Here is a 15082-nt window from a genome sequence, read left to right as displayed (position 1 = left end):
GCCTGTTTCTCCTTCTCCCACTCCCCCTGCTTGTGTTCCCTCTCTCGCTGTGTCTCTCTCTGTCAAATAAATAAAATCTTTAAAAAATAAAAAACAAAACAAAACAAAAACATCAGTTTCCCCTTCTACAAAATGGGCATAGTATCTCTCAGGAGTTACTATGACAGTCAAACTGGATAATGATTGTAAAAGTACTTTTGTTGATTATAAAGCATTTTACAAGTACAAGATGTATTTTTTTTTTAAAGATTTTATTTATTGGGGCGCCTGGATGGCTCAGTTGGTTAAGTGACTGCCTTCGGCTCAGGTCATGATCCTGGAGTCCCTGAATTGAGTCCCGCATTGGGCTCCCTGCTTCTCCCTCTGACCCTCCCTCTTCTCATGCTCTATCTCATTCTCCCTCTCAAATAAATAAAATCTTTAAAAAAAAAAAAGACTTTATTTATTTGACAGGAAGAGACACAGCGAGAGAGGGAACACAAGCAGGGGGAGTGGGAGAGGGAGAAGAAAGCTTCCCGCCAAGCAGGGAGCCCGATGCGGGGCTCGATCCCAGGAACCTGGGACCATGACCTGAGCCGAAGGCAGTCGCTTAACGACTGAGCCATCCAGGCGCCCCAAGATATATTTTTTTATCCATATCTGATACTTACACTACACTACACTGAGTATCACAAATTCATCTTTTTATCTACAAATTGCATATTTTTTACAATGGTAGTTGTCTTTTTTTAAGATTTTATTTGTCAGAGAGAGAGTACAAGTAGGGAGGAGGATCAAAGGCAGAGGGAGAAGCAGGCTCTCTGCTGAGCAGGGAGCCCAACACAGGGCTCGATCCCAGGACCACAGGATCACAACCCCAGCTCAAGGCAGACACTCAACCGACTAACCCACCCAGGCGCCCCGATAGTTGTCTTAACAAACCCATCTTATTGCTTACTACAAATCTAAGTAAATAACCTGCAGCTTGAAAATCTGAGCCAACTCACTAAAGTTTAGATGGCTAATGCCAAATTTCTTTCTTTATACACTAATGTAGACTCATATATCAACTTATTAAAATACATTGAACATATAAATATGCTAAAATTAGGGGCACCTGGCTGGCTCAGTTGGTAGGGTATGCCACTCTTGATTTCAGGGTCATGAATTGGAGCCCCACATTGAGCATGAAGATTACTTAAAAAAATGTTTGCAGGCACCAGGGTGGCTCAGTTGGTTGAGCATCTGACTCTTGATTTCAGCTCAGGTCATGATCTTGGGGTTGGAAGATCAAGCCCCACATCAGGCTCCCCACTTAGCAGGGAATCTGCCTGAGATTCTTTCCCTCTGCCCCCTCTCCCCACCCCTTGTGCATATGCTCTTGCTCTAAAAATAAATCTTGAACAAAAAAAAGTTTGAGGTGCCTTGCCTGGCTGGCTCAGTTAAGAGCATGCAACTCTTGATCCCAGGGTGCGTTCCAGCCCCACATCTGGTATAGAAATTACTTAAAGGGGCGCCTGGGTGGCTCAGTCGTTAAGCGTCTGCCTTCGGCTCAGGTCATGGTCCCAGGGTCCTGGGATCGAGCCCCGCATCAGGCTCCCTGCTCAGCGGGGGGCCTGCTTCTCCCTCTCCCGCTCCCCCTGCTTGTGTTCCCTCTCTCGCTGTGTTTCTCTCTGGCAAATAAATAAATAAAATTTAAAAAAAGAAAAAAAAGAAATTACTTAAAAATAAATTAGAGGGCGCCTGGGTGGCTCAGTTGGTTAAGCGACTGCCTTCGGCTCAGGTCATGATCCTGGAGTCCCGGGATCGAGTCCCGCATCGGGCTCCCTGCTTGGCGGGGAGTCTGCTTCTCCCTCTGACCCTCCTCCCTCTCATGTTCTCTGTCTCTCATTCTCTCTCTCAAATAAATAAATAAAATCTTAAAAAAAAAAAATTAGATTGTGGGGCACCTGGGTGGCTCAGTCGTTAAGCGTCTGCCTTCGGCTCGGGTCATGATCCCAGGGTCCTGGGATCGAGCCCCGCATCGGGCTCCCTGCTCAGCGGGAGGCCTGCTTCTCCCTCTCCCACTCCCCCTGCTTGTGTTCCCTCTCTCGCTGTGTCTCTCTCTGTCAAATAAATAAAAATCTTAAAAAAAAATAAAAATAAATTAAAAATAAATAAAGATTTTATTTTTCGGGTGCCTGGGTTTAGTTGGTTAAGTGTCTGCCTTTGGCTCAGGTCATGATCCTGGAGTTCCAGGATTGAGCCCCATGTTGGGTTCCCTGCTCAGTGGGGAGTCTGCCTCTCCATCTCCCTCTGCCCCTACCCCTACTCCTTCTCACTCTCTCGCTCACTTTCTCTCTCAAATAAATAAAATCTTAAAAAAAAAAAAGATTTTATTTTTAAGTAATCTCTACACCCAGTGTGGGGCTCAAACTCACAACCCTGAGATCAAGAGTCACATGCTCCACAGATTGAGCCAGCCAGGTGCCCCTGAATTCTCTTTTTAGCCCCAACAATTTACCCGTAGATTCACTTGGATTTTCCTAATAAATACCATTTGTGAATGACAATTTTGTTTCTTATAATCCTTATACCATTTCTTTTTCTTTCTTTCTTTTTTTTTTTTATTTATTTATTCATGAGAGACAGAGACAGAGAGAGAGAGGGAGAGGGAGAAGCAGGCTCCCAAGGAGCAGGAAGCCCGATGCGGGACTCGATCCCAGGACCCTGAGATCATGACCTGAGCCGAAGGCAGACGCTCAACCATCTGAGCCACCCAGTGCCCCATTTCTTTTTCTTATTGGACAATAAGACATCTAATAAAATAGTTAACAGACATTGTGATATTGGCCCTGCTCCCTGATAAACTTTTTTTTTTTTAGAGTAAGCTCTACATCCAAGATGTGGCTTGAACTCACCAATGCAGTATCAAGAGTCCCATGCTGTACAGACTGAGTCAGCCAGGAACCTCTCTGATAAACTCTTTATCAGGTTTATGATGATGTTCCTTTTCTTGTCTAGTTTGCTGAGAGCTTTGGAGATGAACAGGCATTTAATTTTATTAGATACTTTTTCTGCAATGACCAGGAGGATCAAATAGGTTCTCTCTTAATCTGTTGATGTTGTTAATTATGCATATTTTCCAACGTTAAACCATTCTAGCATCCTTTGGATATATTCTACTTGGTCATAAATATATGTTTTATGGCTTTCACATGTATATCTTTGTTTTTTTTTCTCATATTGTCATGTGATTTTGGTTTTAAAGTGATACTAATTTAAGGGTACCTCTGGCTGGGTCACTCAGTAGAACATGCCACTCTTGATCTTGGGGTCATAAATTCTAACCCCATATTGGGGGTAGAGGTAACAACAACAAAAAAGTTATGCTAATTTAACAAAACAAGTTGTGCAATTTCCCTTTTTTCTAATTTCTTGGAACAAAGTGCGTAAAATTGGATTATTTGTTCTTTGAATGTTTCATAGCACTCCCACATAAAACTATTTGTATTTATTTTCTGTATAAATGTTTAAACTACAAAACCTCTAATCTTGGCAGGCTCTTAGTATTTTCCAACACTCCTACAAGATTCTAGTTAGAGTTTTCTCTTAGTCTCCACAGTAGTTATTCTAAATATCTACCATTCTCAAGTTTTCTACTTATTTCTCCCTATATTCTTAGCATGTAGTATTCATCTATCTTCAACCTTTTTATCGTACTGGCTATCTTCCCCAGCTTCTTGATAATTTTTTTTTTAAAGATAAAAGCACACATACAAGTAAAATAAACAAAAGCCCCCTCCCTGAAATCTAGGTTCTCCTCTAGCTATTTTTTAAGATTTTATTTGTTTATTTGAGAGAAAGAGAGAGAGAGTATGAGCGTGGGGAGGGGCAAAGGGAGAGGGAGAGGGACAAGCAGACTCCCCTCCAAGGGAGGAGCCCAACTCGGGGTTCAATCCCAGGACCCTGAGATCATTACCTGAGCCAAAGTCAGAAGCTTAACTGACTGAGCCACCCAGGCGCCCCAAGCTATTCTTGTTCTTTTCATTTTCCCCACAGTTTACGGCAACTGGCTGGCTCAGTTGGGAGAGCATGCAACTTTTTTTTTTTTAACATGCAACTCTTGATCTTGGGGTTGGGAGTTCAAGCCCCACGTTTGTAGAGATTAAATAAATAAAATAAAAATAATAATTGTCCCATAGTTAGAGCAATCTACATTTACTAAGTATCCTCATCTCTCATTTGTTTTTTCCCCATACATTTTTTTTTACTGTATTTTATGTTATTTTAGAGTTGGGAAATCATTAGTGGGTTATATAAAAATACAACATATGGGGCATCTGGCTCGCTCAGTCGGAATAGCGTGTGACTTTTGATCTTGGGGTCGTGAGTTAAAGCCCCACGGTGGGTGTAGAGATAACTTAAAAAAAATTTTTTTTTAAAGGAAAAGGGGAAAAAAAGATAAAAAATTCCTGGGGCATCTGGGTGGCTCAGTCGTTAAGCATCTGCGTTCGGCTCAGGTCATGATCCCAGGGTCCTGGGATCGAGCCCCGCATCGGGCTCCCTGCTCCGCGGGAAGCCTGCTTCTCCCTCTCCCACTCCCCCTGCTTGTGTTCCCTCTCTCGCTGTCTCTCTCTGTCAAATAAATAAATCTTAAAAAAAAAAAAAAAAGATAAAAAATTCCTACATGGCAAAACCACAAAAGGAAAACCAAAAGTCAAATGATAAACCAGGATGAGGAGAGGAAATGTATGCAACTCATCTTATACAAGGCTAATTTCCAAAATATGTTAAGAGTTCCTATAAATCAATATCAAAATTCTAATACCCAACAGAAAATGGGAAATTTTATTAATAATTCATTAAAAAAACAATTCTTAAACTTACAAAAAGATGTTCAACCTCATAATTATAAAAAGTTAAGATAAAAACAAACACTTAGAAATGACTTTATACCTACTGGAATGGGAAACATTACAAAAAAAGTGATAATCTCCTGCGATGAGGGCAGAAAAACAAGCACTCTTCTACACTGCCAGTGAGACTATAAAATGGTATGACCGATATGGAAGCAATTTGGCAACATCAAAATTACAAATGTATATACCTTTTGACTCAGCAATTCTAATTCTAGGAATTTATCCTACAGTTCTATTTGCAAACCTGCAAAATGACAAGATATTTAGTATTAATCACTGCAATACTGTAATACGTAGGGTAACCATAAAACATACTGTCCAAATTGGGACACTCTTTTTTTTTTTTTAAAGAGTTTATTTATTTATTTGACAGAGAGAGAGATCAGAAGTAGGCAGACAGGCAGGCAGAGGAAGAGGGAGAAGCAGGCTCCCCGCTGAGCGGAGAGCCCTGGGCTCATGACCTGAGCTGAAGGCAGATGCCTAACCAACTGAGCCACGCAGGCACCCCGAAATTGGGACACTTTTATAAGAGAAAGAGGGTACTATTAATATTTAAGCTATGGCAACTGGCATAGCTGAGACTGTCCCAAGTAAACCAGGAAATATGGTCACTCATAATAACAAAAGATGGAAAATGACACAAATATTCACCAATAGGGGACTTTTAAAATAATAATTATACACCCAGATAATCGAATACCACATAGCCATAAAAGGAAGAACGTTATATAGTGATTTGGAAGGTTCTCCGTATAGTAAAAAAATTTTAAAGGAAAAATACAAAACAGTGTTTATAGGATGCTACCATTTTTGTAAAAGAGGAAAAAATATAATTACTTAGATATGGATAAAACATATAGAGGAAAGATACACAGACAACTGATAACTGTTTGCTTCTGGGTAAAGCAGGTAGCTAGGAACAGACAGGAGGATAACTTTATATGCCCTTTTGTACCTTCTAAATTTTGAACCAAAATTCAGATGAGTAAATAAAATTGTAAAATAGTCCCAGCAATGAATTTTAATTGATAAGTTTTACGACCTATATTTTCCCCCTGCTTGAGCTGCTATGCTCAATAATAAAAATTCTATTAAACACTGTGATCCTATAGAGTTCCTAGGGTTTTTTTTGTAGTTTCCTAGTTTTTAAATCATTTTAATTCTGCTATAAATACATGAGAATTGTGCAAAACAAAACTAATACTTAAGAACAATTTTAAATCAACTACCACTATTGTCAGTAACTATGACATAAAAATGTATATGTATTATTTTTTCCAATTTCTGTGTTTAATAATTCTTACAAAACAGCAATTATGTTAATAATCATTTTCATAATGATAAATTTCATGATAAATTTATTTGGCACCTTCTGTACTTCTGTGACTTTTCATCCAAATTAAATTGAACTAAACTGGAATAATAAATGCAAATAAGCGAGTAAATATACTTACCCTTGAAGATCTCTTACCTAAGTAGTAGTTACTATACATATTACCTGATAATCTAAAATTGTTTTATCTAGGGGAGGTAGAAGGGGGATGGATTAAATAGGTGATGGAAAATAAGGAGGGCATTTGTTGAGATGAGCACGGGATGTTGTGATAAGTCATTAAATTCTACACCTGAAATTAATATCACACTGTATGTTAACTAACTGGAATTTAAATAAAAACTTGAAAAAGAGTAAAGTAAATAAAATTGTTTTCTCTAAAAATTTCCCCAAATAAGAGAGTTATAACAGCGGCTTTTAGCAAACTGACAGGCAAAAGTGGATGGTGTAAAATTTTTCAAATTACATAAAATCTTGAGAAATTATGGTTTATGGAGTGTTAAGTAGATGAATGTGGTTAAAATAATTTTACTTAAGTTTTTTAGAAAATGGTTTTGTTTACTGTATGGTAACACAAGATTCTGAAAACATCTTTCATGTTCTTTAGGTTAAAAAAAAAACAAGTATTAAAATGTTACCAACCGGGGCGCCTGGGTGGCTCAGTTGGTTAAGCGACTGCCTTCGGCTCAGGTCATGACCCTGGAGTCCTGGGATCGAGTCCCGCATCAGGCTCCCTGCTCGGCAGGGAGTCTGCTTCTCCCTCTGACCCTCGCCCCTCTCATGTGCTCTCTCTCATTCTCTCTCTCTCAAATAAATAAATAAAATCTTTAAAAAAAAAAAAGTTACCAACCACAACCACCCACAAAAGCTTTTTTCTTTTTGCTGTTTCAAATTCTTTCAAACTAGCATTAGTGTAGTAAGAGTTTTTTTAAATCTTTTTTAGGGACCCTGGCAAAATCTACATTCTCTTAACAAAATGATTCAGACTTGCTATAGTCTATTCTTATGGCCATCAAAGAAACCAGTTTTCTACAATTTTTCTCCTGTAACAGGAGAGATTATTTGGCAAAACAGAGAAAACGTGTATCAGGCATTGTAAATTTGACCAGTGTGGTGATATATTGTGATTTTTTTTTATATGCTCATGTGTATATTTTTTAAGTCCTATAAAATTTAGTTTTTTAACTATTAAACTAAATGGGAATTAGGAACATACACTGGGATAGATCATAGATACAACTGAACTTATATGAAATTTCATTTACTCCATGAAGGTCTAATATCAAGTTAAAACATGTGCACCAGGCACCAGAGTGCTAGTCTAGCCAGAACTTAAATCCTATTCAAATACATAGGCTTACTAATGATGACTTAGCAACTGTTAAATGTATTAACATATTTAGCAGCCTTGATTAGTATTATTTAAACTTTCAACTCCAGTGAATCCCTTACAGCCCACGAACCCAAAGCAACACACAGCAGCAGCAGCAGCTTAGTTTCACCACTATCAGGGACAGAATGAGAAAAGAAGTGGTAAATGTAATGACTTTTTCAAAAACCTTGGTGAAGGAATACAGATAAGAGACAAAATATATCAATTTATCTCAATTTTTTAAAAAAAGCAATACTGATGGAAAATCTGAATTGCATAAAGCTGCTTAACTGAAATAGATTTTAATTAAACACAAAAAGAGTCAAATATATTTAGTGATTGTTGTTTTTTTTTTTTAAGATTTTATTTATTTATTTGAGAGAGACAATGAGATAGAGAGAGCATGAGAGGGAGGAGGGTCAGAGGGAGAAGCAGACTCCCTGCTGAACAGGGAGCCCGATGCGGGACTCGATCCCGGGACTCCAGGATCATGACCTGAGCCGAAGGCAGTCGCTTAACCAACTGAGCCACCCAGGCGCCCCTAGTGATTGTTTCTTAAGATGGCAAAGACTCGAACATTTAAGTGGTGAAAGATGGATTTGTTACAGTGAAAGAAGTTGAAAAATACAGCAAACCTAAGCGGAGAGATGAACCTGAGAGTGGTGGAAGGATTCCTCTTAATAGTATCTGGAGGAATAGATATGGGGTATGAGTGTAATGGCAGGAAACTGAGGGCTTCTTTGTGAAGCAATGAGGTGGTGAGCTCAAGTGAAGTAGAGAATCTTAAGATTGACTAGGAGTTGCCTTTAGGATGTAAATAATTTTATCATAGTGTTCAAAACTCTTTGTAATGCAGGGGTCCTGGCTGGCTCAGTTGGTAGAGCACGAGACCCTTCAAGTCCCATGTTGGGCATGGAACTTACTCAAAAAAATAAAATACTCTTTATAATGAGGCTCCCACCTATATGCTGTGCTTCACTGATCCGCACATTCTCACACCCAACTAAACTTCCACTCCGACCAACTGATCTAGGGTCCCTCAAATGTTCCTCTCATACTATGTTCGTTACTGCAGAGCTCTGTCTGGAACACCTTTCTCATCATCTCCATGCAAACACTTCTCATCCTTTAAGAGTTGGCTCCCATCACCCAACATTTCTTAAGGTCCCTTTCTCTTTATCTCAGCTACCCTTTACCCTGACCCTGGATGGTGCCCCTTCTTTATACTTCCTTCTGCATCTCTTCATCTCAGCATTTTTCACTGGGAATTTTAAACACTGTTTTCATTTTTTAAAGATTTTATTTATTTATTTAGTCGAGAGCGAGCAAGCATGTGATGGGGGAAGGGGGGGGAAGACCAGAGGGAGAGGGACAAGCAGATTCCACCCTAAGCCGGAGCCCAACCCAGAGTTTGATCCCACCACACTGAGATCATGACCCGGGCCGAAATCAAGAGTCAGACCCCCAACTGACTGAGCCACCCAGGTGCCCCAAACACTGCTTTCTCATTTCTTCCAGTAGTCAGAAACTGGTTTTGTTTGTTTTTGCTTAATTTCTGGATTCCCTAGCTCTAGGCCTGGCACACGATAGGTAAATGAATGGAAGACGACTATATCAGAGCCCCCAGGACTTATATTTTAACCAGTAAAATACAAGATTATCTTTTGCAAATGGAAAAACTAAAGCAAGAAGGCATGTGCACCAATAATAACATTAGCAGAACAAAGATTTATGGAAAAAAAAACTGGGGTGCCTGGGTGGCTCAGTCGTTGAGCATCTGCCTTTGGCTCAGGTCATGATCTCAGGGTCCTGGGATAGAGCCCTGTGTCGGGCTCCCTGCTCAGCAGAGAGCCTGCTTCTCCCTCTCCCTGCTGCTCCCCCTAATTGTGCTTTCTCTCTGTCAAATAAATAAATAAAATCTTAAAAAAAAAAAAACTTACGTGAAGTTTTCTAAACACTTTCACTTGCACTAATTAACATCCTAGCTACAATCAAAAGAATAGAACAAATGAGAATCTCTAAATCATAACAAACAAACATTCCCCAAACACAAACATCAAGTTTCCAATTTTGTACCACGGAGGATTTAGCTTTTCTGATTAAGGTTCAAAATCATTAAGACCAATCCTCCCCCCATACACCACAAAACTCTGGCACAACCAGGGACTGACCTAAAAACCTACTATTAGACATGACAGAGGATTTCTTCCACATTATGAAAAGCCTCATTTCTAGCTGGGCCATGTCACAGTTGGCTAATACTTTTGCACTTTTACTAGATGGGTCTTTTTCAAATCAGAAACAAAAAAAGGCTCTGACACTGCCAAGCTTTAACCACCTGGGATGACAAACTTGTTTTTCTTGAATATCTTATAGTTTACACTGTTCTGTGGGCCTCCCAAGTCACTGGTTCATGCTCCATCCTCATGCAAATTTAGCAATATTATAGTGGAAGATGAATCACTCCAAAGATCAAAGGGCAGCTAGAAGCTAGTTCTCTATGCAAAGAACCTCCCCTTCTACAGGGAGATTTTCTTCACTGCCCAGCCAGTTCCTCTAATCAGAGGAAACTGGGAAGAAGACTGAGGACCTCATTACTGATTATAATTAAGGCTAATTCATAAAAGCAGGGGTAGAAAATAAAAGGAAGAAAATGACTTCTAGGCAATGTTTAGAAATCCCTAACATATGGTATCTCTCTCGACAGCTTAAAAAGCTTCAGAGAAATTACATTCCTGTGAAAAAAGGATAAGATTAGCTTTATTATATTTGGAAAAACTAATGCTGGCTTGACTTTATACTACCAGAACTCTTTTTAAAAAAAAGATTTTATTTATTTATTGGGGGGGGAGGGCACAAGCAAGGGGAGGGGCAAAGGGAGAGGGAGAAGCACACACCCTGCTGAGCAAGAAGCCCACGCTGGGCTCCACTCCAGGACCCTGGGATCATGACCTGAGCTGAAGGCAGCCACTTAACCGACTGAGCCACCCAGGCATGCCTGCCAGAACTTTCTTTTTTTCTTAAAGTCCTGGGCAAAGCCACACAGGCGGCAGCCAAGGGCAAGCTAGAGTTCCTGAATTAGAGAGAGTCCCAATAGAAGAGATAGGGCAGATAGGGAATGACTGCTGGAGGGAAAAACAAACAAAAACAAAAGGAAGGTCACTCTATCTGGTTTAAACCAAATAAACCCTCTAACCCTAACCAAGGCAAAGGAGAACTGCCTTGCTACAAAACACACCGGAGTATGGTTTTGATATTTATTCTCCCACAGGTACCCCTGATGCTCATTTTAAGCACCAAATGAAAAGTGATGGTAGAGTGTGCAAATTGATCTCAGGGTCGTAAGTTCGAGCCCCATGTTGGGTGTAGAGATTACTTAAAATTAAAAAAGAAAAGAGATAGTTTTGATACAGCCAGCCTCTAGACAAGTCCCAGTACTGTACCATAACGCTTCCACATAAAATGCTTCCCTTAGGGATGGGGTCATTTCCTGGGATAATTCAATTCAACGGTTAATTTTGGGAAGAGCTTCATGATGGAGAAAGACTTGTAGTCAGAGACTTACTTGAGTCTGATTCCTGGCTCTGGTATTAAATTACAACTGGGTTACCTTATTCAAATAAGTCCTATTTCTGAGTCTTAGTTTCCTCATCTGCCAAATGGGACTAATAATAACTACTTTGAAGTCTCTGGTAAGTGGGAGCGATAAACTATATAAAATCCACCATAAGCCTAGGATGATAGCTAATAGTTACATAGTTTCTATTAAAGATGCTGTGTTAGGCACTGCGAAGATACAGATAAATGTTTTCCTAGTTGCAAATGATAAAATTACTGAATGTGCTTAGTTTTCAAAACTCTTTTCCGTGAGGAATACAGGGGCAAGCAATTAAAATAAAATTTTGGGAGCACTTAAAGGTATATAAAATGGGGGCACCTGGGTTGCTCAGTCGTTAAGCGTCTGCCTTCGGCTCAGGTCATGATCCCGGGGTCCTGGGGATCGGGCTCCCTGCCCCGCGGGAAGCCTGCTTCTCCCTCTCCCACTCCCCCTGCGTGTGTTCCCTCTCTTGCTGTCTCTCTCTCTGTCAAATAAATAAATGAATAAAATCTTTAAAAAAAAAAAAAGGTATATAAAATGTGTAAGGGCCCACTCAAGAACACCAAGTCCTAAACAGCCACCAAATAACTGGTAGAGATAAAACGAGAACCCAGGCAACCTAGTAACCACCAGGGTGACCTTTTCAACCGCCTCCGGACCTCCCTGAAGTGCCCAGGGGCTGTTTCTGGTCGGGCTATTTTCCGGCCATCTGACTCCTCACTCACCAATACCGCGTGCCGGAGACTAGGCGTTCATTTGACCTCCATGCCGCTCTACGCGGCGGGTTACTGTGTTCGGTTCTGGCCTTCGAACGTTGAAGGTCACTTAGGTGGCCTCTTAAAAAGGGCTCACCCTTATCCGAGTGTAGAGAGGTACCGCTCCCCTCTCTCTCTGACAGCTCCATCGTTCTAACGCCGCCGCGTCCTCCAAGAGCTCGCCAGGCTTCGCAAAGCGCCAAGCCTCGGCTTTCCCGCCCTCAACGTCCGCACGCAAGGCCGCCGCAAGGTGCCAGGGCACGGAGGAATTCACAGGGCTTTCGCGGACGGCCCACCGCCTTGCTCTCATTGGGTAGCCTCATCTTTTCTCCGCCCCCAAGGTCTTTGCTTCCCCGATGATTGGGCCTAGGAGTTGTCCATCCCAACTTCGGGCACCGCCCCCTTTTTTACCACCCACTAAACGCCCTCCGCCCCATTTTCTCTCCTATCCACTCTTCGCGTATCCCCTGTCTAGGGGGGGATTGAGAGCATCTCGCAGTAGTCCGAGACATTTAGGGACCGACCCCTCCCCCTGCTCCGACCCCACCCACTGGGCCCCTCCCCTCCCCTCCCCTCCACATCCTAGGCGCCGCGCTCCAACACCGAGCTCTCCCCACCTTGCGGCGTTCGGGATTCCTCCGCCCCTCCCTCCAACCAACGCTCAGACTCCTCCGGCGCTCAGGCCGAGCGGGAGGCGTGCTGGGGGGATGCGCTCTCTGAGGGCTCTGCAGAATGCGCTGAGCGGGGCCGGCAGTCACTGCTGGCTGGGAGGCTGGGGTCACCTGAGCCGGAGCCCTCTCCTTAGCGGGGGCGTCCGGCACCACCTCAGTGAGGCCGCGGCGCTGGGCAGGGAGACGCCACACAGCCACCAGCCGCAGCACCAGGATCAGTAAGGCTTGCGGGACAGGGGCAGGGGACAGGCTCCCTCGCACTCCCACTGTCGTTCTCGCCAGCTCCCGAGTCCCCTTACCCCCGAGAGCGCATCTCATCTCCCCTCTCTTCTCCTCGCTCACTAGCCTGCGATGCCTTTTCCTTTAGATTTGGGGCTTTGGGTCCGCCGCGCTCGGGCGGTAACATGCCGTCTGCCCGGGAGGGCGTTTGGGCAGGTCGGTCCTCGGGATGGTGCCTGTCCAAGGTGCGTACTTAACTGGGGACGCAGAGGGGCGCGGAGTGTTGCTTGGTGCACGTGTCTGAGTGCAGGGCCGTGTGCGCACCGCGCAGCCTCACCCTCCTTCTCCTTCTAGGTCCACGGGTGTATTTTAGGGGATGAGTGCGTAGGGAACAATCTCCTGTCTCGAGTCCTGGTGTACTTGGGTCTGTCCAGCTGTATGGTGTGTCTGTGTTTGGGCATGTCCTCGGCGTGTAGTGTGTGATGCGCGTGTATTAGTGCGCAGGTATGTGCGTGTGTCGTTTGCTTATGTGTTGGATGTATGCGTTGTCAGGGTTCTCAAATCTGTAGAATAAGGGTAGTTTCCAATTGGTTGTTGAATGAGGAAAGTCGTAATGGGGAAAAAATCATAAGACGCAGATTTCCCAAACCAGAACCAGTCAGAGCCGTTGTTTGTGCTGCTCGGGCTCCCTGATTTAAAGGGTTCTCTTAAAAATAAATAAATAATATAATATAATATAATAATAAAGGGTTTGCTTCCCTTGGGCTATTATTCTGCCCCAGAGGCTGCGGCTGCACCTCTCTCTTCCACCACCCAGGAACACTGGGTGGCTGAGCCTCTTTTCTCCGAAATGCAGACGGAGCTGAGCAGGAAATTTTGTCCTTTCTAGAAGCCAACATAGACACTGCCTAAGTAGCCCCTGCCCTATTATAGCAGGAACAGAAAATGGACCATCTCCCTGTCATTGACACGTACCGATGACATTCAGAAAGACATGCACATTGTAAAGTAGCCAGACAGACATAGCACTCACTGTCTCACCACCACTGGAACCTCTGTCCTGACAGGTAACAGACCAGTAAGGTATGATTTACTTATTAATTTTATGTCTATCAGCCTCTTCTCAGGGAAACATGGAACATTCAAACTTTAAAGAATAAGCCCTCTCTCTCCCATTCTACTCTCTACTCCAACTTTTCCCAAATAATCACCATGGGAGAAATGGTAGGATAGAGCAAAGCCTTAACTTCCCTCACCTTCAAACTTTCTGTGGGATGGGGAGCAAGCGGTATCCCTGATTCATTCCACACACACTTCCTTATCCAGTGGAGTCAGGTGATGGAAGTGTTTTGGGGAACCTTGATCCTCCTGCTTCTGACCGACTGCTGGTGTTCCCGTAGGCAGAAGGAGTTCAAAGCACTGGCAGAGGATGGGCTCTGGGGGTGTGATACCATGATGGGGAGGGGTTCTTGTATTTGAGGGGGGAAAGGAAGGCAGAAAAGAGAAAATGCCCTGTTATTCAGGTTCTTGTTTGTTTTTTAATATTTACCTTTATCATTTCTGATTATAAAAAAAAACAAGATAGAGTATCAAGAAGAAAATAAAGATCCCAATAATAGAGGTAACCAGTTAATATCGTTATATCCATATATACCCTATATATGTATGTATAAAATTTAACAAAAATAGGATCATAGTATTCATATTCTTTGGTAACCAGTTAATATCGTGATATATATCCATATATACCCTATATATGTATGTATAAAATTTAACAAAAATAGGATCATAGTATTCATATTCTTTGGTAACCAGTTAATATCGTGATATATATCCATATATACCCTATATATGTATGTATAAAATTTGACAAAAATAGGATCATAGTATTCATATTCTTTGGTAACTTATCTTTTTTGTTTATGAACAGCTTTTAATATTGAATATGTGTGTGTGATATTGTCATTTTAATGGCTGCTCCTTTTTTTTAAGGTTTTATTTATTTATTTGAGAGAGAGAGAGAGAAGGAGCAGAGGTAGGGGCAGAGGGAGAGGGAGAAGCAGGCTCCCCACTGAACAGGGAGCCCGATGCAGGGCTCGATCCCGGGACCCTGGGATCATGACCTGAGCCCAAGGCAGTCACTTAACCGACTGAGTCACCCAGGCGTCCCAGGAAGACAAAGATTTATAGAGGGATGTATATATATAGATATATAAAGATGGATAAAGAGGGAGGGGGTGGGAGAATGGGCAAA

General features: G+C 42.2%; 1 protein-coding gene across 4 annotated transcripts in view; it reads left to right on the top strand.

Moving 5' to 3' along the window:
* Positions 1-12546: 12546 nt before the first annotated feature.
* The window catches only part of GLS2 (glutaminase 2), a 13348-nt gene continuing 10812 nt past the window's right edge, over positions 12547-15082 (top strand). Inside the window, exons 1-2 of one of the 4 annotated variants that reach the window (XM_081821892.1) lie at positions 12710-12827; positions 12977-13073. Coding sequence is in view for 3 of the 4 variants with exons in the window: in XM_081821890.1 (XP_081678016.1) it covers positions 12646-12827 (182 nt within the window). In the remaining variant the exon portion in view is untranslated. Of the gene's footprint in view, positions 12828-12960; positions 13074-15082 lie in introns of those variants that run through there. The other 3 variants (XM_081821890.1, XM_006741027.3, XM_081821891.1) reach the window with 3 other exon arrangements.

This window comes from Leptonychotes weddellii, chromosome 5 (genome assembly GCF_054177405.1).
Source record: "Leptonychotes weddellii isolate Sample4059 chromosome 5, ASM5417740v2, whole genome shotgun sequence".
Taxonomy (NCBI): Eukaryota; Metazoa; Chordata; class Mammalia; order Carnivora; family Phocidae; genus Leptonychotes; species Leptonychotes weddellii.
This window is presented reverse-complemented; position numbering and strand designations above follow the sequence as displayed.